The 26774-nt window shown below is 39.8% G+C and overlaps 1 protein-coding gene across 1 annotated transcript; it reads right to left on the bottom strand.

Annotated features, from left to right (window-relative positions):
• Positions 1–2413: 2413 nt before the first annotated feature.
• LOC118841939 (cryptic protein-like) lies at positions 2414–26228 on the bottom strand. Its single transcript, XM_036749655.1, has 6 exons — positions 26206–26228; positions 25863–25912; positions 25573–25755; positions 24643–24748; positions 24448–24557; positions 2414–2502 (listed from the first exon to the last, which is right to left on the bottom strand). Exons 1-6 carry the CDS (start codon positions 26226–26228, stop codon positions 2414–2416), a joined length of 561 nt encoding a protein of 186 aa, XP_036605550.1.
• Between the last annotated feature and the right edge of the window lie 546 nt (positions 26229–26774).

The raw sequence follows: 26774 nt of genomic DNA, 5'->3' as shown, positions 1-26774 counted from the left end.
TTGAGTTCCTCAAGTGTGTTGCTGGACCTTCAACTATATTTTTAAAGCAGTAATTATCATGAATATTTGGTACTGTTTTAAAATAACAGTAAAAGCAATATACAAACAGGAAAGTACATCAATAGAATGGACTAGATAAGCAAGAACCAATTGCATAATGATAATAACTGGTGGTTCCACAAACTCAAAAATATAAATTATTGGGTGTAATTATAATTTTTGATAAGAATTGCTAAACCAGTTTGGCAAAAATCAGTTTTAGATCAACTTCTTATGCCATTTACCATAATAAACTCCAAATGGGTCCTCAATCAAAGTATAGGTCATAATATTAAAAAAATTTTTTAAAAAGAGTACAGAAGGAAGTACCCATTACTAGGGGGAATATCCTTAACCAAACAAATGCTAGTGGTCACTATAAAAGAAAAAAATGGACAATTTTAATTATATAAAATTAAAAATCTTCTGTACAAATAAAATCAGTGAAGGTAAACTTAAGCAGAAAAACTGTCAAGAACTGTCAAAGATACCTTTTTTTATTAAGTATCACCAACAAAAGGCAGACATCCAATATAAATAAGGAATTACGCAACCGTAAGGTCAAAAGTTACTCCATAATAGAGAAGTGGTTTAAAGGATGTGAGTAATATTTTAAATTTTTAAAAATAGCAATACAAAAACATGTTCTAAATGCCCAACATTTAGAGAAATGCAAAATTTCAACTTTTACCCTGCATTTTAGCAAAAATGACAAACAATAGGAATAGTCCAGATTGAAAGAACATTGGAAAGATGAGCATACTAAAATAGTATTAGTGGAAGTGTGAGTTAGTTTAAATATTCTGGCAAACAACCTAGAAATATCAAAGGAAAATGACTTTCTAGTCACCCCACTACCGGCCATATAACCCAAGAAGCTGAAGACAAAGACAAAAGTCCTATACATGACAAAAGAGTTATTGCAGCATTTTTTTGGTAGTATTAAAGAAGTGTGTGTGTGTGTGTGTGTGTGTGTGTGTGTGTGTGATGGGTGTCTCCTTAATTGGTGAATGACTGAATAAACTCTGGAATATGAATTCAGTCGAATATTCCACTGTAGTAAGAACTGGCAAATATGAAAAACTCAAAGAATCATGGGAAGATTGAAATGGATTGAAGGGAAATGAAATAAATAGAACAAGGAGAACAATAAACACAATGACTACAACACCACAAATCACTAAAAAGAAAATTAATGATGGCCTACCAGATGAGCTAAAGAGAAATAACTGGCTCTTTTCAGCAGAGAATCAGGAAATGTGGAAGAAACAATTTTGTTCTCATCAGCAGACAAAAATCACTGCAGCTGGTCATTTTAATTAATGACATTTCTTTGTTACAATGGGAAGAGTTCAGTTTTGAAAAGGGGGGAGGAGAGGGTGTTATTTCCATAAATTGATATAAAAACAAAAAGCCATAAAGTTAAATAAATAAAACTGCTTTTAAAAATAAATAAATACTTGCTGAATTAGCTGATTTGAGTCTAGACAAGTCTGAAAAGGTGTCAGAGAAGCTCAAAAAGACCTGAGTTAGGTCAAACCTGTTTTTGGTATATAGAAATGCTCCTGGCTTTTGGTGTTAGTCAAGTACATGATAAAATAAAATGATTTTTAAAAAATGTGTTACATAAATGGAAATTACTATTTTGTGTCTCTCCACTCCTTCTCTAGTACCTTGAATAGTGATGAACTAAAAAACAAAACAAAAACGACTTGTTGATTTGATATTCTATGAAAATATGAAAAGAAGTAGGCTTACAGGTTGCTCCTGGCTTATCCATAAAGAGAATCATCTTATTATATTAGCGAGGGAAAAATAATACAGACAAATATCTTCATTTTTCCTTGTGCTTGTCCATCATCCATTTCAGTGTGAAGGATGGTAAGAGAATATAATTCCGTGTTACCTGCAGAGAAGAGGAGTGAGTAAAGGGGAGGAGGGAGGAGGAATTTGGAAAAGCAACAGCTAGTCCAGAATATCTTGAACGTAATATAAGTTCATTTTGTTAATCTATTGAGAACATGGGTTTTGTCCTGCTCCTATTCAAGGAATAACTCCATTAATTGACTCATTTAATACCCAGGTTGAACAACACCTTCCTGATCAGAGGATTTCTTTGATTAAACTCTACTGGTTAACAGTCTTTTAGAAAATCTGAATAGAATCCTAGTCTAGGCTTTTTTTCCCCCTCACAAGTGGTGCCTCCTGTCTATTCTCCTGAAAAGAGGCAAGGGGGCAGCAAAAGCCAGCAGATTCAAATGGAGCCCCAGCTAACTAATTGCCAGAGCTACAAACACACAGAAACACTTGAAAGTCCTGATTGTAGCAGCCAGCACCTTTGTTCCATATTTCACTACAAATCTAAGAGGTATCATCACTGGGCCAGAGAAGCCTGGAAGGCTTGGAAGCTCACAGTCAGCTGGTCTTTCACGTTGGCTTTGAGCTGGGTTGTACCTTGGGTAGCTAAGACAGAGTGGAATATGATGAGTAAGATCACTTATTCTGAACATGAGTGGTTGAGGGGTGAAAAGGGAGAAGAGTAGGCTTTATGAAAGCAAAGCAAAATAAAACAAAACAAAATCCCGAACTAGCTAGGCAATGCACTGAAGCTTAAAGTGAATTGAAACCATGACAGTATCATATTTTTTAAATTCTTTCTTCATCTTTTTTGCATTTCTGTTTGCCTGGTGAGGTAGCATAGCATAGTGCCAAGAGAAGGAAGGAAATAAGCAATTATTTATCAATTAGTGAGTGCCTGTAACTGTACTAAGGGCTTTGCAAATATCTCATTTGATCCTCACAACAACCCTGGGAGATGAGTACTATTATTATAATCCCCACTTGACAGTTGAGGAAACTGAGGCAGACAGAGGTCATGACTTGCCCAAGGTCACACAATTAGTAAGTCTCTGAAGCCAAATTTTAACTCAAGCCTTCTTTTCTCTAGGCCCGGCACTCTGTCCTTTGTATCATCTAGATGCTGGTGACCAGAGAACCAGTATGGCATAGTGGGTTAGGAGGTAGCCTCAGGAGTCCAAAAAAAAAAAAGTTGGTTCAGTGCTGCTTCTGAATAGTGGCTATGTGATCCTGGGTAAATCAATTTACCTCAGTTTCCCCAGGTAGCTCTCTGAGGCTATAAAATTTCAAGTTTGAGAATTTTTATCAGAATTTCTTTAGGTCGATCAAATCCCAGGTCTGGTTAAAAAGTTTTTTTTTTCACATACTCTTGCTCCTCCCATGCCCTTGTAGATACCTCTCTTATAATAAAGAAATACAGCAAAAAAAAAAAAAACCAACTGTACTGTATCAGTTATAGCTAAGAGCAGATGCTTTGTTCCTCCTTTTTTCTACCAAGAGAAAGAAGGTATGTTTCATCATTAGACCCCTGAAGTGGAGATTTGGTTCTTGCGTTGAACTTAGTGAGTTCCAATGTTATTTTCCTTTTCATTGTCATTCTATGTATTATTCTCCTCCTTTTACTTACTTTGCTCTGCATCAGTTCATATAAATCTTCCCCAATTTTCCGGACTTCTTCATTTTCATCATTTCTCTCAGCAAAATATTAATATTTTCATATTTATTTGCTATAGCTTTACCAGGTAGTGAAAAAAGGGTTACTAGAAAGTGAAAGGAGGAGAAATGAGGAGAAGAAAACCTTTTCCAATGTAAAAGAAAAATACTGTATGTTCACTGAACCAGGGAATAGGAAATAAAAAAAGGTCTATAGCAGTTTTTCAGTGACAAATCCTTCCTTCTTAAGGTTTTGAGGAAGTAAAATACAAGTATGATACTTAATGTATTTTCAGAAGCTTTATGTGACATGAAAAATAAAGTTACCTATAAACAAGATTTACTAGGATGAGCAGAATAAACTGCATGTCTCAGCCAGGGATTGGTATTCCTCCCTATTGTCATAAAGGCATCTGATTCACCTAACAGAAAGGTTAGATCAGAATACACCCCGTGAAGCATATGTTGAGCTGTCCAGGCTCTTTTTTGGCCAACCATATGCATCTTGGTGTTAAGAGAGCTTTAAAAAAAAATCTTTTAAAAACTCAAGAGCTTTAAAATGGCAAGATAATCTTGTAGACCATATGAATATAGATTTTAAAGCTGGAACAGACTTTAAAGGCCATTGAGTCTAATTCTCTCATTTTACAGATGAGGAAACCAAGGCTGATAGAGTGACTTGCCCAGGGTCAAACAGCTAGTAAGTGTCCGAGCTAGGATTTGAGTCCAGTTCTCTGAGGTCAAATATAACACTTTATCCATTATGTTGTAATGCCTTCATCCCCCGGTGGCAGCAACAGGTGTTTATCAAGACGACTAGTCAATCACCAAGCCAGGCAGGGTGCCCAACTCAGTGGGCCTTAAAAGAATTGATCTCTCTCTCTCTCTTTCTCCTCTGTGTGTATGTGTGTCTATCTGTCTGTCTCTCTGTCTGTCTCTATCTGCTAAACTTGTCTTACCTGGAGAAGTAGAAGAGAAGTGATACCCTTCTTTTCACATTGGCAGTAGGAGATGGAGCAGCCAAGCTGAGCATTGGTCTTTGGACTCTGATTGCATTTTCTGTTTTGTGCTTCTTCCCTGAGCATAGATGACTGAATAGTGATACTGAGATGAGCATTTACATCCTTGGAGCCAGAATGAAAGGTCCCCAGGTGGTGTTGGCTACACTTTAGGAAGAACCTCTGGTAGTTGAACTCTGGTGCTCCTTAGAGAAGATGACCACCGAAATGATGCTGAGTCTAACCCTTGGTTTGGCTTGCCAGAAGACACCAAATTTGAGGGATTTCTTTGGGCGGTGCATAGCCAAAGTGAAGAGGAAATACTAATTTGACAAAAAGCTTAGAATCTGGCTTCTGACCTAATTAGTTCATTTCCAAAGTTGCGGTTGCCAAATCTAATGGCCTTCTCTCAATCCTCGTTCTCCTTGGACCTCTCTGAAGCCTTTGACATTGTTGATCTCTCCTCTTTGACACTCTCCTTTTTTTCCTAGGTTTTCAGGACACCGCTCTCTCCTGGTTTTCCTCCAACCCGTCTGACCCCTTCTTCTCTGTCTCCTCTGCTGGATCCCCTCCAGATCATGCCCTCAACCTGCAAATGTCCTTTGGGGGAGCCCTCTTCTCTTCTTCCTCTAAACCACTTCACTTGAATCTCATCACCTTCCCTGGATTTAATTGTTATCTCTATGTTGATGATTCTGAAATCTACCTTTTCTGCCCTAATCTAATCTCTCATCTCCAACTGTCTTTTGGACCCATGGAACTGGATGTCCATTAGACATCTTACTTACACTCATTGTCCAAAACAGAACTCATCTTATCTTTCCCCCCAACCGTCCCTACCCCCTACTTCCCTATTCCTATAGAGGGCAACACCGCGATCCTCCTACTCCCTCGGGCTCACAGCCTACAAATCATCCTGGATTCCTCACTATCTCTCACTCCCCACCCCCACCCCCCATATCTAATCAGTTGCCTAGGTCTGCTCCTTTCACCTTTGCAACACCTCCCCAATACTGCTCTCCTCTGACTCAGCTACCACTCTAGTGCAGGTCTTCACCACCTCACTCCTCAATTGCTGCAATAGGTTGCTGATGGGTCTGTCTACCTCAACTCTCTACTTTAATCTATTCTCTATTGAGCCACTAAGGGGATTTTCCCTAAAAGGCAGGTCTGACCAACATAGTCAATAAACTCCAGTGGCTTCTTATTGCCTTCAGTGAAGAGATTTGGGATTGAGGGGTGCTCGACATCCCAAAGTACAGGGCGGGTCCTGCCGAAGGAATTCGACTCAAACTTTCTCAGCCAAGGGGAAAGACAAAGTTTATTAAGGGTTTGCCATAATGGGTTGTCTTAAGAAATCCCACCCTTTGTGACGCCTGTTTTCACAAGCGGGCCAGATTCAACCTACTGAGCTAGATTGGATGAGAGCGCCTTCATGGAGGCAAGGTGGAGATTATATACACAAAGATTGTGGGAGGGATTGAGGGGTGGTCTGGGGTGACCAGAGGAGGGGTTTAGGGAGGGCCTTGAGGAGGAGTCTAAGGAGGAGCTTGATGGGACTGAGATGAAGTCAGACTCCACCGTGGGAAATAGCTGAAGGCTACATGGAGATGACAGACAATAGAAGGCTAGGGGAACAGAGCTAGGGTATAGATATTTTGATCAGGATTAAGGGTGGGAAACAGCTGGACAACAGCGGGCTAGGCTAGGCAGAGACTTGGGCCCAATGATAATGTCAGGCCCATGGCCTTAGGGGAAGGCCAGATCCAGTTGAAAGACTCAAGGAGAGGTGAAGGGGGCTCCCAGCGACTGTATTGCAGGTTCAAAGGGGTTCCCAGAGACTGTGCCCTCATCATTCAGGACCAATTACAAAATGCTCTATTTGACATTTAAAACCCTTCATAACCTAGACCCCTGCTATCTTTCCAGTCTTTCATTCAGCAACCCTGGCCTCCTACCTGTTCCACAACAAGACATTCCATCTCTCAGCTCCAGGTATTTTCTCTGACTGTCCCTCATGCCTTGAATGCTCTCTCTCTTCCACTCGACTACTGATCTCCCTGATTTCCTTTAAGTCCCAACTAAAATCCTGTCTTCTATAGCAAGTCTTCCCCATACCCTCTAAATTCAAATGCTTTCCCTCTTTTAATTATTTCCTATCTACCCTGTATATAGCTTGCTTTGTACATATTTGTTTGCATGTTGTTTCTTTTATTGAAGGCAGGGACTGTCTTTTGCCTTTTTGTATCATTAGCACTTAGCACAGTGACTGGTACATAGCAGGCACTCGATAAATGTTTGTTAATTTATTGATTAATATTTTGATGTCATAAGTATCAAATTGGGAGAGTATAACGAGTTATATTACTGCTTGTTTATATCTTTGTAAACACATACATATAGGAAATAAATAGCTGTTTAATATCTGATTTTTCTCATAGAATTCCTTTCCATTTCCTCATTTTGAGGAAACCCTAGGTATGAACTATACCCAACTTGTTCCTGAGATTCTGTGTGGGGGTGTAAAGAGCCATGTAAGCTGCTTTTTGAGACTTAAAGCCTTGTATAAATAAAAGTCATTGTTATTAATGACTTAAATAATTTAAACTCTTACTTTGGGAAGTGAACTACATTTTATGTTTCTTTGTACACTATAAAGTCTTTAGCACATTATGCACATGTGAGAAACGTGGTTTTGGGGATCATTGGACTTCCTAGGCAGGGCCAAAGTCCTGAGGAAGAACCCTGTGATAATCCCTAGGGAAGGGTACAGACCACAGGACTCCCAGAGGAAGACCAAGTGGTAGCCCCCCATTGTGAGAATCACAGGGCCTCCTAGGGGTCAGACCCTAAGGAGGACCTAAGTGATGGCCCCTTAGGACTGCAGTAAGATCACAAGGCTCCCGAGACAGGGCCAGAAGTCCCAAGTGATGTCCCCTTAAGAAGGCTGTGCAGACCACAGGGTTCCCCAAGGGAATCCAGAGTGGTAGCCCTCTTAACACCGCAGCGGGGATCACAGGACACCCCAAGACAAGATCCAGGAGTAAGCCCGGCAAGCTTCCGCTGCCTGTTGCTTCCCTTCACTTGACCTTAGGAAAATCCATGAGATTTGCCCATTCACACCCAAAGAACACAGGACCAGAGTGGGCAGAGGAAGGCATTTTATTACGCTCCCTGAGAGAGCGGGTGTAGTGCTCGCGGGAACACTCACACACTGATACAGCTGCAGGAGCAGGGGTAACCATTCCCTCCACTCCTGCCAGAGTCATGGTTAGTTTACAATCTTTGTTTTTTTACATTTTTCCTAGGTTATACAGTTTATATAGATAGGATAATATAGATAGGATAATAAGGATACAGAAGCAAAAGTGAAGTTAATTAGATTTTCCTTGTCTTAGTTTAGGATTAAACTATATTCTTTTACTTCCCCTACTTTCCCTCTTTAACATATGCAAATGATGCAAATCAGTAGGCCTGGATTCTTGACCAAGACCAGACCCTAGATAAGCTTGAACTGGTTCAAGTGGGTTTGGCCTCTCTAATTCCCCAGACTGCCTTCTCAAAAAGTATGCACATGAGTACAAGCCTCTGACCTCTCACCTGACTGACCTTGAGGCCTGGTCTCTGCTAAAGCTGGGGTGGGGGAGGGCAGGGAAGCACACCTTTAGTTCTGTGGAAACAAAACTCCTCCTCCCATTTCTTACAATTATAATAGTTGCCCAAATTTTTTTTTAAAGAGTGAATCATTGTTACATCAAAAAATCACTCAATATCTAATAAGTGCCTTCTCCTATATTCTAAAACAAGAGACCACTCAATTCTCTTTGTTAGTTCAGGCTCTGTTTCCTAATGCCTTATTTCCATGGAAAGAAATACAGCAAAGGAATTCCTCTGATATTGGAGCAAAGAGGAAACACAAAACCAACAGATTTGGCATCTTAATGGATCTACAGAGTGAGTTAAAGTCGAGTCAAGGACAACACTGATGTTTCAAGGCTGGATGACTGGAAGGATAGTGGGCCACTTGGCAAAAATAGGGAATTTCAGAAAAGGGGTGAGTCTGGGGGGAAAAGAGGTTTGGGATGTCCTTTTGTACGTCTTGAATTTGAGATGCCAAGATGATAAAACATCTAGAATTCAATATTCAGATAAGCCTTTTTTTTTTCAGTTCTGTATTGGGTGATATAACTTAGCTTTTTGACCTAGGGCAAAGTGTCCCAGCTTGGTTGACACCAGAGCTTTAGACTTAACCATCATGCCATCTAGTCACCTGAGTGGGAAGTCAGGAAGAGGACTGAAACTTGTCCTTGGGTCTTTTGTATTTCCCAAACCTCTGTAGTTGAGTATTCTCTTCTGTCCTTCCTCCACTCCCTACTCCACAATATTGATAACCATTTCCCTGAGAGATCTCACACTGGTCGGTTGATAAAAGTGAATGAAAGAAAATATAATATGTTCAAATGAATCTGTGTACTCATTGATATGACTATTCCATCCAGGGATGCAGGCCATAACCCCTATACCCTTGCCTTTCTGGTGCAAATCTTCTTCCTGTCCTGTGATAAGTGTAGCTATAGTGTGGTGAGTGTGCTCAATGTGTCAGGGACCTTCTCTACTGCAGAGATTCCAGTGTAGGACATGGGCTATCTAATGGTTATGGGATTCTCTTGCCATGCGACCAGACCATCTCCTTCTTTTGTGCAAGTGTTTCTTTGATATCTTTTATTCCTCTGACTCTTTAGTAATTCCTCATGTGTGATGTGCTGCAGCCTGCTCAAACACCATGACCCTCTGGGAACAAATTTTGGTCTTGCCGTCTGTGACCTTGGGGGAGTCATTTAACTCCTCTGGACCTCAGTTTCCTCATCTGTAAAACAAGGCAGCTAGGTGGCTGAGGGGACAGAGGGCTGGGCCCAGAGTTAGGAAGGCCTGCGTTCACATCCCAGCTGATACTTACTAGCTATGGGACTCTGGGCATGTCAATTAATCTTTGCCTCAGTTTCCTCAGCTGTAAAGTGGAGATGATAACAGCACCTGTCTCCCAGGGCTGTCATGATATGAGATAACGATGATGTTTATAAAATGCTTAGCACACTGCTTGGCATGCTGTAGGCGCTCCATAAATGCTTGTTTGTTTCTTAAGGTAGCTTTTAGTTCTAACTCTGTGACTGTATACATCTTGGAGCCTCAGTTTCCTCATGTATAAAATGCAGACGATATTGGTGCTAAATGCTTTACAAAACACTGTAGAAGCATTAGAAGAGGTACAAGCCTCCCCTCTCCCCCCCTGCCCTCCCTGCCAACTGATAATGTGTAATAACGGCGTAACTGAAATCAGAACTAGAAGGAAGATTTTGTTTCTGAATGCCTTCAGGAAAGAGGAAGACGACATTTAGTTTGTAAGGAAAAGAGAACGTCCGGAATGGTCTGCTCACATGCCCGGCAACCATTTGACTAAATCCTGAGGTACATCAGTAGAGGGAAAAAACTTGGTGTTCTAGGGAGCCATAATACAGTTGACACACATTTCTCCTTCGCCCTCTCTCCTTCCCCTGTGCAGCTGTCCATGGAGAGCGTGTGAACCTGTGGCAACAACGATGCCCAGTTTGTTAGGTTATGCCACAGTTGACTGAGTGGCCAATAAAATGGGTTAGCATAACGCTGGGAAGCAAACATTACTTGTAATAAAAAATTCTGAAAAAAACCGAGCTTGTAATTGCTTTGTGAGAAGGATGGTCCACTCAAAGGAAGGGCTGGAAGCAATTCCAGGTTGGGGTGGGAGAGAGCTCCTTTTATCTGTTCTCCTCACAACTGTGGATAGATAGGATACTTAGCCTGGCAAGTAATGGAAGGTGGATGTTCTTTTGTTTCACGTTTCATTTCTATTTTTTTAAATGAATGTTTATGCATATGCCAAACTGTTTCCTAACAATTTGCATGGGAAGCAGCTTTCACAGATCTCAAACTAACAATTTCATTGGTATAGTGGCTTTCTCATGCCTCATCTCATTTGATAATGTTTCTATACATTATCAACATTTTCATATGTTACATTTCATACGAGGAATACTTCTATTTAACATTTAAGGCCTTTCACAACCTGCCTTCAACCCACTGTACCTTTCTAGGCTCATTAAGCATTGCTTCCTTCATGTACGACAGACAATCCAATAAATATTTATTTATTCATCACCTGCAAGGCATAGTGCTAGTTACTGTTGATATAAAGACAAAATGAAAAATAGCTTCTGCCCTAAGGAGCTTGCGTTCTAATGGTGGATACAACCTGCAAACAGAAAAGTCCAGGGTGTCCTAAAAATCTTAGTGCAGATTTAAGCTAATAGTTTAGCAAGCTGTAATATAATCATATATATATGTATGTGTATGTATATATACGTACACACACACACGCACATACACATACATATATACAGTTATTGGGTTAGAAGAAATCACTGATAAATGGGAAAATAGTGAAGACCTTCCCAAAGATATGACCCATGAATCGAGTGATCCTTGAAGGAAACTGGGGAAGTTAAGGTGAGGGGTACCTTTGGCCATGGGGGATGATAGCCTGTGAAAAGGCATAGTAGCATCAGGTAGAGAGTTAAGTGAATAGTAAGAAGGTCTTTAGTAGACAAGAGTAACTGATGGGGAATAATATGAAATAAGCCTCAAAAGGTAGGCTTGAGCCAGACTGTGATGGGCTATTGAATTCATGTTAAGTATTAATATGCTCTTGTTGTATCTGCTATGCTATTTAAATTAATAATAAGACAATTTTTCAGATATTTTCCCTGTGGAAATTCTTTCCACTAATGTAACTTCAACAATTGAATTCTTTTCAATAAGCATAAGCAGGTAAGTGTTAGAGAAATGCTTGAATCTTAGAGAAGTGAGCCGCCCATAGTTTAGCAGCTAGTGAGGGTCAGAGGTCAGATGTGAACAACCTTCTTGATTCCAAGTCCAGGACTCTATTCAAATTATGCAGCTGCCATAAATACTTTTGCACATAAAGGACCTTACCCCTTTCATTATGTTTGGGTGTAGGCTTAGCAGTGGGACCAAAGGGCATGAATTATTAAGTACCATTTTGTATATAATTTCAAATTGCTTTCCAGAAGGGCTGTATTCATTCACAACAATATATCAATGTGCCAGTTTTCTCACAGTCTCCCTTCCATCACTTATCGTTTTCCCTTTTGGTCATCTCTGCCACTCTGATCGGTATAAGGTACAATCTCAGAATGCTTTAATTTGCATTTCTCTAATTAGTGATTTGGGGCATCCTTCCCCCGCCCCCCATATGGCAATTTGGCCTACATTTCCTGCCTTGAGAACTATCTGTTCATATGCTTAGACTATTTATCAATTCAGGAATAATAACTTTTCTTATAAATTTGAATCAGTTCTTTCTATACATTGGAGATGATACCTTTGTCAGATAAACCTGCTGCAAGGTTTCCTCTCCTCCCCCCAGGTTATTTTTTCCTTTTCCTCTTCACTTATGGGGCACATATTCAACTTAAAATTCATATTAGATATTAATTGATAACAGATGACATTTATATAGTGCGTTAACATTTATACAATGCTTTGTGTGCATCATTTCAGTTCATCCTCCCAGTAGACCAGAGATACATATAGCAGATGATATTAATCCCTACTTTACAGAAGCTTAAAGGGTATTAGTCCATGATCAAACATCTGGTAACTACCAGTAGTAGGATTTAAAGCTATCTCTCTTCTGACTGCATTCAGTGCTTTGCATTATTACCTGTTGCCTTCATTTGTGGGTTATATATTAGATTTTTAAAAATAGTATAATTAACTGTTATAAAATGAAATCAATGGGTACACTTTCAAAATTGAGTCTATCTTGATATTATTTGTACATTTCCTACTATGAGCAGATGAAACATGTAAACTTTTTTTTTTTCCAAACCCAAGTACTCAGTGTAGGAAACTTCTGACATTTTTTTTGCTAGAACCTTTAGATGTCTGTAGTTCTAGCTGATGAGAGATCATTTTGGCCAGAGTCGGAAACTGAGTAATATTTCCTCCAAATAAAATCTTTCCGGGCATTTGCATCAATTTCCCCTATGCATAGAAATCAAAATTAGCACCTTCTGCCTTAGGGTCAATAGAAATCTAATTTTCGCTTTGTCCAATATATAAACTTAGGTTTACCTTTTTTCTCTTCAATTTGAAAGTCTTGCAGGATTCAGAATCCCAAAGCTTTTTAAATTAACTACTGATCAGTTTGAATTACATTGCTACATGCTATGAATGGCTCAGGATAAAAGCTTTTCTTTTCCTCATTTAAAAAAACCAAATTTTGGGTAAAATGGATAAAATTATAATTGTTTTTTAAAGCTAGGTGGTGCAATGAATAGAGCACAGGATGTAGCATCAGGTAGATAGACCTGTATTTGAATCCTGTCTCGGGTACTCCTAATCTATGCAATCTTGGGCATTATTAATCTATTTGTGCCTCAGTTTCCTCATCTGTGAAATGGCCATGGCACCTCCCTCCCAGGCTTGTTGTAAGGATCAAATGGATTAACATACGTAAAGTACTTTTTAAATCGTAAAGGACTATATGAGTACTAGTTATTTTCGCTAAAAACAATTTTTATAGTTATCTTTTGCTTTTACTTCATCCAAATATCTCTTAGTACCTCCCCCTTCTGACTCTCAGAGAGCCATCCTACATGACAAAGAATATTTTTAAAGAAAAAGAAGAAAAAAATCAACCAAATTTGTTAATATACAAGATAAGTCTGAAAATATACACAATGTTCCATACCCATGGACCTAAAGGGGTGGGAGGGGGTACTTTTAATATTCCCTCCTTGGGACCACACTTGTTCTTTGTAATTCCGCAGCAGTCCCTTTAATCATTTTGAACATCACAATTCTTCCCTCCTGTTTTGCTCTCTCTCCATTCCATTAAGGCATCCTTCACACTGTTTTAGAAAAGCATTGATCCCACTGGTGGGGGATGGGCAACTTCTATCGGGAAGCACATGGCACAGTCTACAAGAATATATTGTCAGTCTGGGCAAAATCTGCAGACTGGGGAAAAGGAGGCTCTTATCTTTCGGGCTCCCTATAATGTCAAGTCCATTCATTCATTTCTTCATACGTTTTACATGAATTTATCACGCCAGGCTCTGTTAGGTTCTAGAGATACAAAATATAAAAATACAATGTTAAGACAAGGGCTCAAGGATGTTGTTCCCTACCTGCAAACCCTGGGGTATTCCAGATTTTGCTCGTGTGACACTTCCTATAGAAAGCCTGTCTTGATCCTCCTAATTTTTAAAGGTCTCTTCCTGTTGCAATTATCTTGTATTATTACTTATCTGAACCCAATTGTATTCACATCACTCCCAGAAGAATGTAACCACCTATGTGGTAGGGAACATTTTCACCTTTGTCTTTGTATCTTGTGTTGACCTGAGGTATCAGTGAAGGCAGCTCCAGGTGAAGGAACTCCCCCTCCAAATTCCAACAGGGCAATGACCCCCTGGAGGTAAAAGTAATTAGGACAGGCAGCGTGGCATACTAGAAAGTGTGGAAGCCTTGGAATAGGATATTTCAGCAGGCTTGAATACTGGCTTTTTTATCTTTTCATCAAAAAATATTTATGGAACACTTACTAATAAATGGAGGTACAAAGAAAGAGAAAATCACTATTCCTGCCCTTGAGGAACTCACATCCTAGAGAGGGAGAGAACATGTAAATAACTATGTACATACAAGATATAGACAGAGTAGAGGGTGGAAGGTAAATTTCAAAGGGAAAGGCATAGGCAATTGTGGGGAGGGGAGACCTGGCTTGGGAAAGGCTTCCTGCAGAAGGTGGGATTTGGACTGAATTTTGAAGCAGGGCAGGGAAACTGAGATGAAGGTTGAAAAGAAAGAGTATTCCACAATGGGGGACAGCCAATGCAAAGACTTGTAGTTGGGAGATTGAGTGCCATGTAGTAGGTAAGTAGGCTTCTGTGGCTAAATTATAAAAATGGAAGGGAATAAAGCAGAGGAAGTGGAGAAGGAAATGGCAAACCACTCCAGTATCTTCGTTAAGAAAACCCCGAATGAGGTCATGAGTCAGACAGGCCTGAAATGACTGAACAACAAAGCATAGGAAGACTGGAAAGATAGGACAGATCAGGTTAGGAAGAGCTCTAAGTGCTAAGTGGAAGATTTTATATTGGATCCGAGAGGTAATAGGGAGCCATTGGGATTTATTGAGTAAGGGCCGATGTAAAGATCAATATAATGATATTATATTATATAATAATAATAATATGTAGCAACATGGCCTATGGCTTAGGAAAATCACTGTCAGTAGAGAGTAGGTAGGAATGGAATGGGGAGATGAGAAAGGGAGAATAATTAAAGGACTGTTGAAATTGTCAAGATGAGGTAATGAAGACTTTGATCAGGGGAGGGCCAGTGTGAGTAGAGAGAGGAACATATGAGAGATGTGGAGGCAGAAATGAAAAGATTTGACAACAGATCACATTTGTGGAGCGAGGGAGAGTGATGATCCTGAGGTTGGGAGCCGTGGTCAGGGGTGACACCCTCAAGACTGGCTGCTGCTGTTGTCCACTCTTGGTTCTTGAAGAGGACCAGTGACATCACATAATACCAGCTAACAATTCTGTAGCACTCACTATGCATCGTACTAGGTGCTTCACAAATATTATCTCAATTAATCCTCATAACCACCTTGGCTGGTGGCAGTATATTATTATCCCCATTTTATCGATAAGAAAATAGAGGCAATCAGAGGTTAAGGGACACAGAAGTAAGTATCTGAGCTTGGATTTGAATTCAGGTAAAAGTGATCGGACTAGTTGAAGAGTTCTTTACCTCTTATCTACACAGATTTTAGCGGGTCCACGGACTTGGATGGGAAAAAAAAATACATCTTTATTTTCACTAACCTATAGTTAAAATTTAGCATTTACTTCAATTATGAGTTTTAAAAAATATTCCTAGAAACAGTTTTTTGATTTACTAGACTGCCAAAGGGGCCCATGATAAGAACTCCTGGATCTGGGAGGTCCTTTTAAATTGCAAATCTATGATCTTAAAGGGTATTATCTTCATCTTACTGATAAGGAAAATGAGACTCCAAGGTTAAGTTGCACAGTTTGTAAGTAAGAGTGGGGACAGGAAGCCAAGTGCTTTTATTCCAACTTCAGAACGTTTTCTTCCCCCTAAGCAAGACACAATGTCACATATTGGACTTGCATGGAGTTGTTAGGATTCTTTCTTAAATGCCCTGTGGGATTGCAGGTAAGTTACTTAAATCTTTCAAAGCTTTTCCTCATTAGTAAATACTTGTATTCCCTACTTCAGAGGGTTTTGTTGAGCAAAAAAAAAAAGTTAAAATTAAAGCTATAGAAATGTGGCCTATTGGTTTGACACCTCAGAGTGTTTGTGGTAGCCTTGCTTCATTGTTTCTATTTCAATACATCTCAAGTGAAATCTTTGTACTCTCTGAAATACTCCATACCTAACCATAAAGTTTAGAGAGGGAGAGAACCTTTTCAAATAGGTTATGCTTTATTAAAAATAACAATAAACTATTCATTTACCACCTCAGTATAACTCTGAAACAAATAATAATTTACAATTTACAATAAGCTTTAAGCTTTTTCCACTCAAAACAACAACATATAAAAAGTAAAGTATTGGTTGGGGGCAGGGTTGTTTCTTACTCCTTGTTAAGATATAGGGTAAAAAGGCAAATCCCCCAAAAGTCAAAAGAAGGTGCTTCTTGTTTGATAAAACAGCTTTCCATTCATCTTCACAGGACCAAAGATGAAGACCTCTGGAGAACTATCCATTGCAGGAGAAAGCAAGGAAAAGGAAGGAGAAAATACAGGGTATGTTGCAATCTTGATCCTTTAGAGTGTAACTTGATAAATTCTTCTTTCAGGTCTGAAAAGAAAAATCATTCAAAGAGTAGAAGAGATAAAATTGGTGAGTCCTTCATTTACAAAGAAATGAAATATGAAATGTTTTCAGCAGACTTTGAAATGGGAAATTTCCCCCCTCCCCCCCTTACTCTTGAAGTCAAGGGTTATCATCTGGGGAAGCCAATCAAAGGCTATTCTCCCAAGAAAGAGCTGTGAATGGAGGCCACAGAGGATCATTTAAGAAGCAACTGATAGCACTGGAAGGACCCAGACTCCTAGAATCTCACCACAATCAAAGTAAACACAGCACCAGGACAAAGACACCTGGGAAAGACAGTCAACTGGTTCTTTACCCCTGGGGCTGGGGAGGGGAAAATCGGTCAGGGGCAAGTCAGACACTTGACTTCCTCCTTCAAACTAACAGCTGGAACAAAGAGGAAGAAGCACATTATGTAAACTTGAAAAGAAGAAAGCCAGCACAGTTAGTTAGGAGCAACCAGGGTGGGGGGTTGCCTGAATAACATTAATATTCTTTTCACTTGAGATAAAGGTAATGAGATTAATGTGTGGCTGTGAGAGCTTAGAGGGAGAAAAAAAAAGTGTTGCAATATTGGCGAGAGAGTTAACAAGTCACATTCTTCTCTCCCTTAAGGAGAGAAAATCCAGATGTAGAATGGCGTGGGACTTACTCCAGGTCATTGAGCCATCAGTGACACAGTTATTAACAGGAATAAAGAATGTTTTCAGGGAGTATTTATCTCCCCAAACTTCAAAGTGGGACCATGAATAAATTCAACATACATTCCTGTAAGGAGGGGCAGTTTTATGAAGCCACAGAGGGAACAGGAAGCAATGAGGTGGGCATCAGCAAACCTATTCCAGAGAGTCAGGGATCATTTGCCAGCCTTGTTAAGACAAATCGAACATTTATTTCTGGCTACTGTGTTGACCATGGTTATAAAACTTAAATCTTAAGAATTCAAAAGTCCCGGTAATTTATTAGATGCTGCTCTGGCAGAACCATAAATAGGGACATATTATTACAAATACTTTGTTCTATGATCCCAGGCTGAAAATGCAGCACCATGGATTGTAGAGTAGAATGGGGTAAGGGTCTATGAGACAATCTCATATGTACAAAATACCTGGCTGGCAATCCTCATTTTTACTCCTAAAGAATAAAGGGAGATGAATACTGACATAGATATTATCAACCAATCTTTTTTTTTTAATTTTGTTTCTGTGTTTTTCGGAGTGGGGAAGGCAGGGCAATTGGGGTTAAGTGACTTGCCCAAGGTCACACAGCTAGTAAGTGTGTCAAGTGTCTGAGGCCGGATTTGAACTCAGGTCCTCCTGACTCCAGGGCAGGTGCTCTACTGGTTGCTCTGCCTAGCTGCCCCAGCAACCAATCTTTAAGGGTAGATTGAGAACAGATACTATTATCCTCATTTCCTTCTGGGAAAAGACTTAGAAGAATATTTGCCAAAAATCACAAAGTGATGTGGAGTCACAGCTGCTCAATCTCCATCATTTCCACCAATAAGGATGAAAGAATGAATCAGTCAACTAAAAAAGCATTTATTAAGCACCTATTATGTGCCAAACACCATGCTAAATGCTTTCCAAATATTATCTCATTCGATTCTCACAACAACCCTGGGAGGTAGGTGCCGTTATTATCTCCATTTTACAGTTAGGGAAACTGAGGCAAAGGTTGAGTAATATGCCCAGTTAGTAAAGGTCTGAGGCTGGATTTGAATTCAGGTCTTCCTGACTACGCACAGCGCTCCTTCCACTATGCCACCAGCTGCCTCACACATATATAGAGGTTAGCACCAAGGCTAACTCTCTCCTTATTCACCACACTGTGTTGCCAATATATGTAAAGGAGATTATAATCTAGTGTTGTAGATCTACACAGCACGTACACATTTATGTGTATAGAAAATTGATCTTGGATAATTTGGAAGTGAAGGCCCTAGCCGTTGGGTGATCAGCAAAGGCACTTACGATTTAAATATAAAGGCTGATGCGATAAGCAAACCAGGAGAGCAAGGAGCAGCTTACCTGTCAGATTTATGGAAAAGGGAAGCATTTAGGATCAAAGGAGATAGAGAACATTATGAAATGCAAAGTGGATAATTTTGATTACATTAAATAGAAAAGTTTGTGCACAAACAAGGCCAATGCAACCAAGATTAGAAGGGAAGCAGAAAACTGGGAATTTTTAGAGCCAGAGTCTCTGATAAAGGCCTCGTTTCTAAAATATATAGAGAACTGAGTCAGATTTATAAGGATACAAGTCATTCCCCAATTGATAAATGGTCAAAGGATGTGAACAGACAGTTTTCAGATGAAGAAATTAAAGCTATCTATAGTCATATGAAAAAAAAATGCTCTCAATCACTATTGATTACAAAAATGCAAATCAAAACAACTCTCAGGTACCATATCACACCTATCAGATTGGCCAACATGACAAAGCAGGAAAATCATAATGTTGGAGAAGATGTAGGAAAATTGGAACACTAATGCATTGTTGGGGAACTGATCCAACCCTTCTGGAGAGCAATTTGGAGCAATGCCCAAAGGGCTAAAAGACTTCAAGTACCTTTTGACCCAGCAATACCACTTCTAGGTCTGTATCCCAAAGAGATCATAAAAAAGGGAAAGGGACCCACATGTACAAAAATATTTATAGCAGCTCTTTTCATGGTGGCCAAGAATTGGAAATTGAGGGGATGCCCATCAATTGGGGAATGACTGAACAAGTGTGGTATATTAATGTAATGGAATACTATTTTTCCATAAGAAATGATGAGCGGGGGGACTTCAGAAAAACCTGGAAAAATTTATATGAACTGATGCTGAGTGAGGTGAACAGAACCAGGAGAACACTATACAAAGTAACAGCAACATAAGACAACTCCAAAAGACTCATGATGGAAAATGCTATCTGTATCCAGAGAAAGAACTATGGAGTCTGAATGCACATTGAAGCATACCATTTTCTCTCTCTTTTTTTCTTTCTCATGGTTTTTCCCTTTTGTTCTGATTCTTCTTTCACAACATGACTAATGCGAAAATATGTTTAATATGTGTGTCTATGTAGCACTTTTATCAGATTGCATGCTGTCTCAGGGGTAGGGGGAATGGAGGGGGGGAGAAAATTTAGAACTCAAAATCTTATGGAAGTGAATGTTGAAAACTAAAAATATATAAATTAATTAATAAAAAAACAAACAAACAAAAGGAGGCACTTAAACTGAGTTCTCAAGGAAGCTAGGGATTCTAAAAGGCAGAGGTAAGGAGGGATTACATTCCAGGCATGGGGGTCCAACAGCACAGAGGTATAGAGAAGGGAGATGGGATATTGTGTGTGGGGACAAATCAGAAGGCTAGTTTGGCTGGAGGGTAGTCTATGCTAAAGGGAGTCACAGCTAGAATTTTCCATGTTTAGGAAGGTAGGGCAGGGCTAGGTTGTGAAGGGATTTAAATGCCAAAAAAACCATATATTTGATCCTATAAGATAAGGCTTGCCAGCCGGGAGTTTTGTACATGTGAGATCATCTCCTAGTCCTTTGCCTCAGGCCACTCTAGAGTCCATGGTGCTGCGTTTTGACATTTAAACCGCAGGAAACCACTGGAGTGAGGGAGCCACAAGGCTGGATCTGCACTTCAAGAAAACCTCTTTGGCAGGTATTTGGGGGATGGATTAAAATAGGGAGAGGTTCTATACCAGGAGACTGATTAGGAAGCCCCTGAGGTATTCTAGGTGAAGAGAAGGAGATGTATACAGAAGATAATAATAATAGCTGACATTTATATAGTGTTTACAATGTGCCAGGTACTATGCTAAACAGTTTACAATTATCATCTCTTTCGGTCCCATGACAACGCTGGGATGTAGATGCAAATGAGACAACTGAGGCAAACAGAGGTTAAGTGACTTGTCCAGGGTAATGCAACTATTAAGGGTAGAGGCCAGATTTGAGCTTAGGTCTATCATGACCCAAGGCCAGGGCTCTATCTACTTAAACATCTAGTTGCCCCAATTTTACAGAGGTAGAAAGGACGAGACTTGGCAACTGACTGAATACGTGGGGTGAGTGAGCGTGAAGAGTAAAGGATGCACTGAGATTTGGAGCCTGGGTGGCTCAAATTATTGTGGTGCCCTCAATGGAATAGGGAAGTTTGGAAAAGCATCAAATGTTGGGGAAAAGATAACAAGTTCTATTTGGGATATCCAAGACAGCTGATGGTACAACTGGAGCTCGGGAGAGAGACTAGGCCAGGATACAGAAAATCATCAGCACGGAAGTAGTAATTGACCTCATAAGAGTGGATATGGTCACCCAGAAAGCACATAAAGAGAGAAAAAATTCTGGTTAGTGCCTTAGGGTATGTCCACAGTTAGGGGGCATGATATGGATGAGGATCCAGCAAAGGAGACTGAGGAGCGGTCAGACAAATAGGATTCTAGATTTATGAAGTGAAAGAGACCTCAGATATTATGTGGTACAGGGATCAGCAAACTATGGCCCAAACAGCTATTTTTTAATGGCCCTTATTTAAAAATATAAAATCGGGGGCAGCTAGGTGGCGCAGTGAGTAGAGCACCGGCCCTGGAGTCAGGAAGACCTGAATTCAAATTCCACCTCAGACACTTGACACACTTACTAGCTGTGTGACCTTGGGCAAGTCACTTAACCCCAACTGCCCTGTCTTCCTCCCTGCCAAAAAAAAAAACAAATAAAAATATAAAACCACTCTCAGCTTGAGAGCTATACGAAAGCAAAGGGAGGGCCATATTTGATCTATGGGTGGTAGTTTGCCCACATTTGGGAAAGAGAAGTCCAGTAGAGGTAAATGACTGGCTCAAGGTCACAGGGGTAAGTAAATTGGTTAAATCCAAGTCCTCTGACTCCTAATCCCCTGATTTTTCCCCACTGCATCATGCTGTGTTTCTAGAATCTAGATTAAACTATTTGTCCATGGCCACATAGCTCCTAAGTATCAGGTTATGACCTTATGAATTCTTGACTCCAGAACCAGTATTGTTTTCTTCTATGCTGTGTTTCATATCTCTACAAATTTCAGTTTAGGTACAAGTCCTGAAGTATCTGGAATGGAAGGTCTGTATTTTCATACGGATGCACCTAAACACACACAAATGCATGTATACATACATTTAGATGGTAAAGGATTTGCCATTGCGATATGTTGATGATGACAATATATTAAAGTGCTTTGTTCTTGATAAAAATATTCAAACTTCATAAGACATCGAGGGGCAGATCAATCAACTCTTATTCTGCCCATTTTCAAGGTAAGGAAAGTAACTGAAGCTCCAAAATTAAGTGACTTGCACACAGCCACACATATAACAAATGACAGGTTAAGGAAAGAACATTGACTCTGGAGTTCAGAGTACCTGGGTTCAAACACCACTTCTAATGCTTATTATAATAGCTAGTTTTTATATAGCTCTTTTAAGGATAGGTAGATGGTGCTGTGGATAGAGTGCTGGGCCTGGAGTCAGGAAGACTCATCTTTCCTGAGTTCAAATATGGCCTCAGACACTTACTAGCTGTATGACCCTGGGCAAGTCACTTAACCCTGTTTGCCTCAGTTTCTTCACTTGTAAAATGAGTTAGAGAAGGAAGTGGCAAGCCATTCCAGTATCTTGGCCAAGAAAATGCCAAATGGGGTCATGAAGAGTCAGGCACAGTTGAAATGATTCAACAACAAACAACAAGGTTTGCAAGACACTTTTTTACAAATATTACCTCATTTTATCCTTACAAAAACCCTGGGTGGTATGTGTTGTTATTAGCTCCAATTCACAAATGTGGAAACTTAAGCAAGTAATAGTTAGGTGACTTGTGCAGGACCATACAGTTAACCTGGGCCTAGATTGGAACTCAGATTTTCCTGACTCCAAGCCCATTGCTTTATCCATTGTGCCATCTAGTTGCTTCTGATCTCTGTGATCTTGAACAAATTACTTAAGTTCTCTGGGACTCAGTTTCCACATCTGTAAATGAGGAGGTTTGGCTAGATGACCTCTGAGTTCCATTCTGTGTCTTGATCTATGATGGTATTCTTGAATCTAAATCTCCCAACTTCATGTCCATGGCTCTTTATTTCCTTTATAATGGGCTTGCCTATCCTATTTGGCAAATGCTAATGTCTGTTCTAAGGGAGAATACATAGAGAAGTGTCTATGACGTAAAAAAGGAGCCAGACTTGAACCAAGATCCTCTGATATATAAACCAGCATGCTTTGCTCTTTCCTGTTATTATGCTGTAAAAATGATTTTGAGGAATTCAGAGAAACATGGGATGGGAAGATTTGAATGAATTTATAGAGTGAAGAGAGTAAAATCAAGAGAATGACATTTACAATGATCAATGTAAAAGTGACACAAAATTCAAAGATGGATCAATACAATATCTATTCTTGCTTGCAGAGACCTGACCCTGCAATGGACTTTCCTCCTTTGGATAGAAAGGAGAAGGAACCATGGTCAATATGCAAATTTCTTTTGCTGAATTGCACTTTTTTGTTACAGGGAAAGGTTCTGTTGGGGACAAGGGGGGTATTGGGAAGGGATGGCAATCTTTAAAAAAAAAAGCCAATAAGACCTCAGAAAAGAAAGTTCATGAAAATGGTAAGTTCTGTTAGCATTCCATATCTCTGTGGCCTCTGAAAGCTCACAAAATAATGGCTCCTTCAATTCTCAAGTTCACATATCACCTTTAATTGTGGGGGAGGGGAGTGTCCTGCTCAGCATGTTCCTAGCAGAAAGTGGTGACAGAGCCTGTGATTTCATTGGCATATGAAAACTCCTTCTATTAAAGCAGGTCTGCACTTTCCCTGTGAATTAGTCTGAGTAGAATGCTGAAATGTTAAGTGACTTCCACCGCCAGTGTTATACAATCAGTACGTGGCAGAGATCAGCTGTCTACAATCTGCATCGTGCTACCTCTCAATATAATAGGATGCATTTTAATTTTTGTTGTAGTTGTTGAGTTAGTCTTTGTGGCCCCATTTGTTTTTTGGTTGTTTTTTTTTTTTTGGCAAAGATACTGGAGTGGGTTGCCATTTCCTTCTCTAGCTCATTTTATAGATGTGGAAACTGAGGCAGATAGGGTTAAGTGACTTGTCCAGGGTCACACCGGTGCTAGATTTGACCTCAGGAGGATGAGTCTTCCTGACTTCAGGTCCAGTACTCTGTTCACTGTACCACCTAGCTGCGCCTTTCAATTCTTTTATCAAGAAAATATTTTAACACTCATTTATTTTCTATGTCAAAATGTTTAGTACTTATAGTCTCTCTTTGCTGATCTCAATTTGAGGATGTTTGCGGCAGGACTGTGAGGCTGCAGCAGAGGACAATAGAGAGGGCACTGGCTCTAACCTCATTGAACTCAGGTTCGAATCCTACCTCAAAATCACTTAAACTCTCTTAGTCTTGGTTTCCTCATCTGTTAAGTAAAAGAGTTGAGGTAGAGGGCCTATCATGGCCTTTACCATCTCAGGCTCCTTGATTTAACTCTTCTATTGTTTCTTTCCTATGACCCCCAAGTGTGTCTACACAACGCACCTGGAACAGGTAGAGCCTACGTGGTACCTACAGAAAAGAATACTGGAATGAAAGTCAGGAGGAACCTGGCTTCGGGTCTTGCCTCCTACAATTACTACCTCTATGATCACAGCCAAGCCATTTAACTTCTCTAAACTTCAGTTTCAGTGTCTGCAAAATGGGGACAGTAAATATTTAGTTTATTTGTTAAATTGAAATAAAAAAAAAAGTTCAGCCCGCTATTTGCATAGAGTCGTTAGCCCCTCAGCTCAAGAACTAAGTACTTAACATGTCTAAATGCAGCATTAATACTCCCCATATTTGATATTTGTATGCAGGACGTCACTTAAAAAAAGTAAAAGTTCTTCTTACCACAGTCGTTTAATGTGGGGTCTCTGAAGCAGTGCAGCTTCCCGTAGATGCACCTACAGAGGTAGCAGCCCTTGTAGACCCAGTCTCCGTGGGCAAAGACACCACAGTTGCTGTGAATGACAAAATCAGGGATTTGTTTGGGATCAGGAAAGTCCAGTTCCTCTTTAGCTGAGAAGATATAAACTACCTTCTTACCTTTTTCGCTCATCGTGTTCACAGTGTCGCCCAACAAAGTACCTTGGACAGACACAAAAACTGCCCAGGACACAGGTCCCTCCATTTTGACAGCAGTGTTTGGTACCTGTGGGGATACAGTGTCACCAAGGGTCCTTTCTAGCAAATAAGCACACTTCCAAACCCTTTCACCCCCCCTGCCCCCCCCCCACACCTTCCCTTTTCCCCCCTCCTAAGTTGCTAAGGGATCTGAAAGATGTCTAATTTTATTGTCTCGAAGGGCAATAAAATTAGCTGCCTGTTAAGTGTGTTTGCTCAGTTAAGCCTAGTTTGTTTATATAGGGATTAAAAACAAACTACTAGGGACCTGGGCTAGTCAAAAAGAGACTCCTGACAATTCAAAAGGAGAAACATTTGAGTCTTCAATCTCTATTTAAAAAAACAAAACAAAACAAAAAACTAGCTGTGATTTCAATTCTTACTATCAACGTTAAACAAGAGTTTCTTAGCAGAGACCACACAAGTATTTTAATTGGCCAAACCCATTAGGAAAAAGCAGAGAGAGAGAAAGGGTTCCCCCTCGCTCCAACAGTTTGAAGTTTATAACTGATTACAGCAGAATCTCTCACTTGAAAGTTTGTGATAAGGAGAGCCGGAATCTGCCATTATCTTTCCTTTAGTTGTTTGTTTTAATTACATTTTAATCACACAGGCTAGCTTGGCAGGCTGAAAATACCCATTTAAAAGCAAATGACAAGTTTTGCCCAGGAATTGCTAAAGTCACTTTTTAAAAAAGTAGGTTGAATAATTAAGACTACAGTTTGGGTAATGCCTCCATAAGAGCTCCTTTTTAGTCTTTTTACTACATGCGTTATTTGAATACTTTCCCCAGGTTCTACCATTTCCTTTTACAATAGACCCAATGAGTTCTTGTGTTGCATTGTTTCTTACCATCTCTAAACCCAAGAAAAGGTATAAATGGCCTGGAATGGAGCTGTTTTGGGCTCTCAGAACTCCTGTTCAGCTCGCTGATGATATTCAAAGTTCTGTGGTGATTTGCGGGCTGTTGCTTTGGGGCTGTTGTATTGATGTGTTCTCCTCCGTTGCTTTTGGGTTTCTCTTTTTGATCAAAACCTTTTTTTAAAAAGTCAGAGAAATGAGGCAGTGATGACAGGTAAAAGCAAATCTCTTCAAGATGTGTAATAAAAACCATAATACATTGTCAGTAGGTTGCTTCTTACCTTTTCCCAAGCGGACGATTTGTAAGACCAAAGTGATGGTGAAAAGAAGCCTGAAAATAAAAGCAAACTTTCTTTTAAATGAAGTTTAAAAAAAAAGGTGAAATAACTGAACACGTAACAATTTGTATTTTGCAAAATCTATCTTTCACAGACAATAAATTTAGACCACTTTGTCATTTGTAGACTGATTAATGTCGAATTATCTTAAAAATTCATGAAAAATTTATGAAAGAAGGGAGAAAAAGGCATTTTTATTAATTAAGAGGAAGACTCGTTATTGTATAATAACTTATTCTTGTGTTCCTTTTAGCATCCTCGAGGCCTATATGACATCTGTGCTTACCTGACATGATATGTCCAGGCCATTTTCTCAAGGCCACAGCTAGGAAGGACGTGATTCTCTGCTTCTGCCTCAGCCTCCTCCTCTTTTTTCAGTTAGCTGACTGGAATTAGATTTCCAAGGTGAAGTTTCCAAAGGTTTCTCACCCTCAAGCTGTTTCTGCAAATGAAGGCATCTTCTTTACTCCTGACTGTGGGGCTTATGTATCCAGAAACACATGGAGAATGTACTGGCACCCAAGAAATTCTGCCTGCACCATAAAGACATAGGTCGGATCATCCCTAGGTCTGCAGCTTTCAGTTCTTTAGATGAGGTGCTGACTCTGACAGGCGGTGATGATTACTGTCCATCTCCCTCCCCCCCATACAACACAAAGCTTACAGGAGGTGGGGCAAATATCTCATAGGCCCACCCATGTTTAGCCTTTTCACACACAGTTTTTACAAGTCAGACAACACTAAGCAATACTAAATTCCTTATTTTAGAAAAGAAAGTTAAAAACTACAAAGGAAAAATTTAAACATATGGTATTAATGTCAGATGACACAAAGCAATACTAAATTCTTCATTTA

The sequence above is a fragment of the Trichosurus vulpecula genome, chromosome 1, assembly GCF_011100635.1.
Source record: "Trichosurus vulpecula isolate mTriVul1 chromosome 1, mTriVul1.pri, whole genome shotgun sequence".
Classification (NCBI taxonomy): domain Eukaryota; kingdom Metazoa; phylum Chordata; class Mammalia; order Diprotodontia; family Phalangeridae; genus Trichosurus; species Trichosurus vulpecula.
Note: the sequence above shows the minus strand (reverse complement) of the source record. Positions and strands in the feature narration are given on the sequence as shown.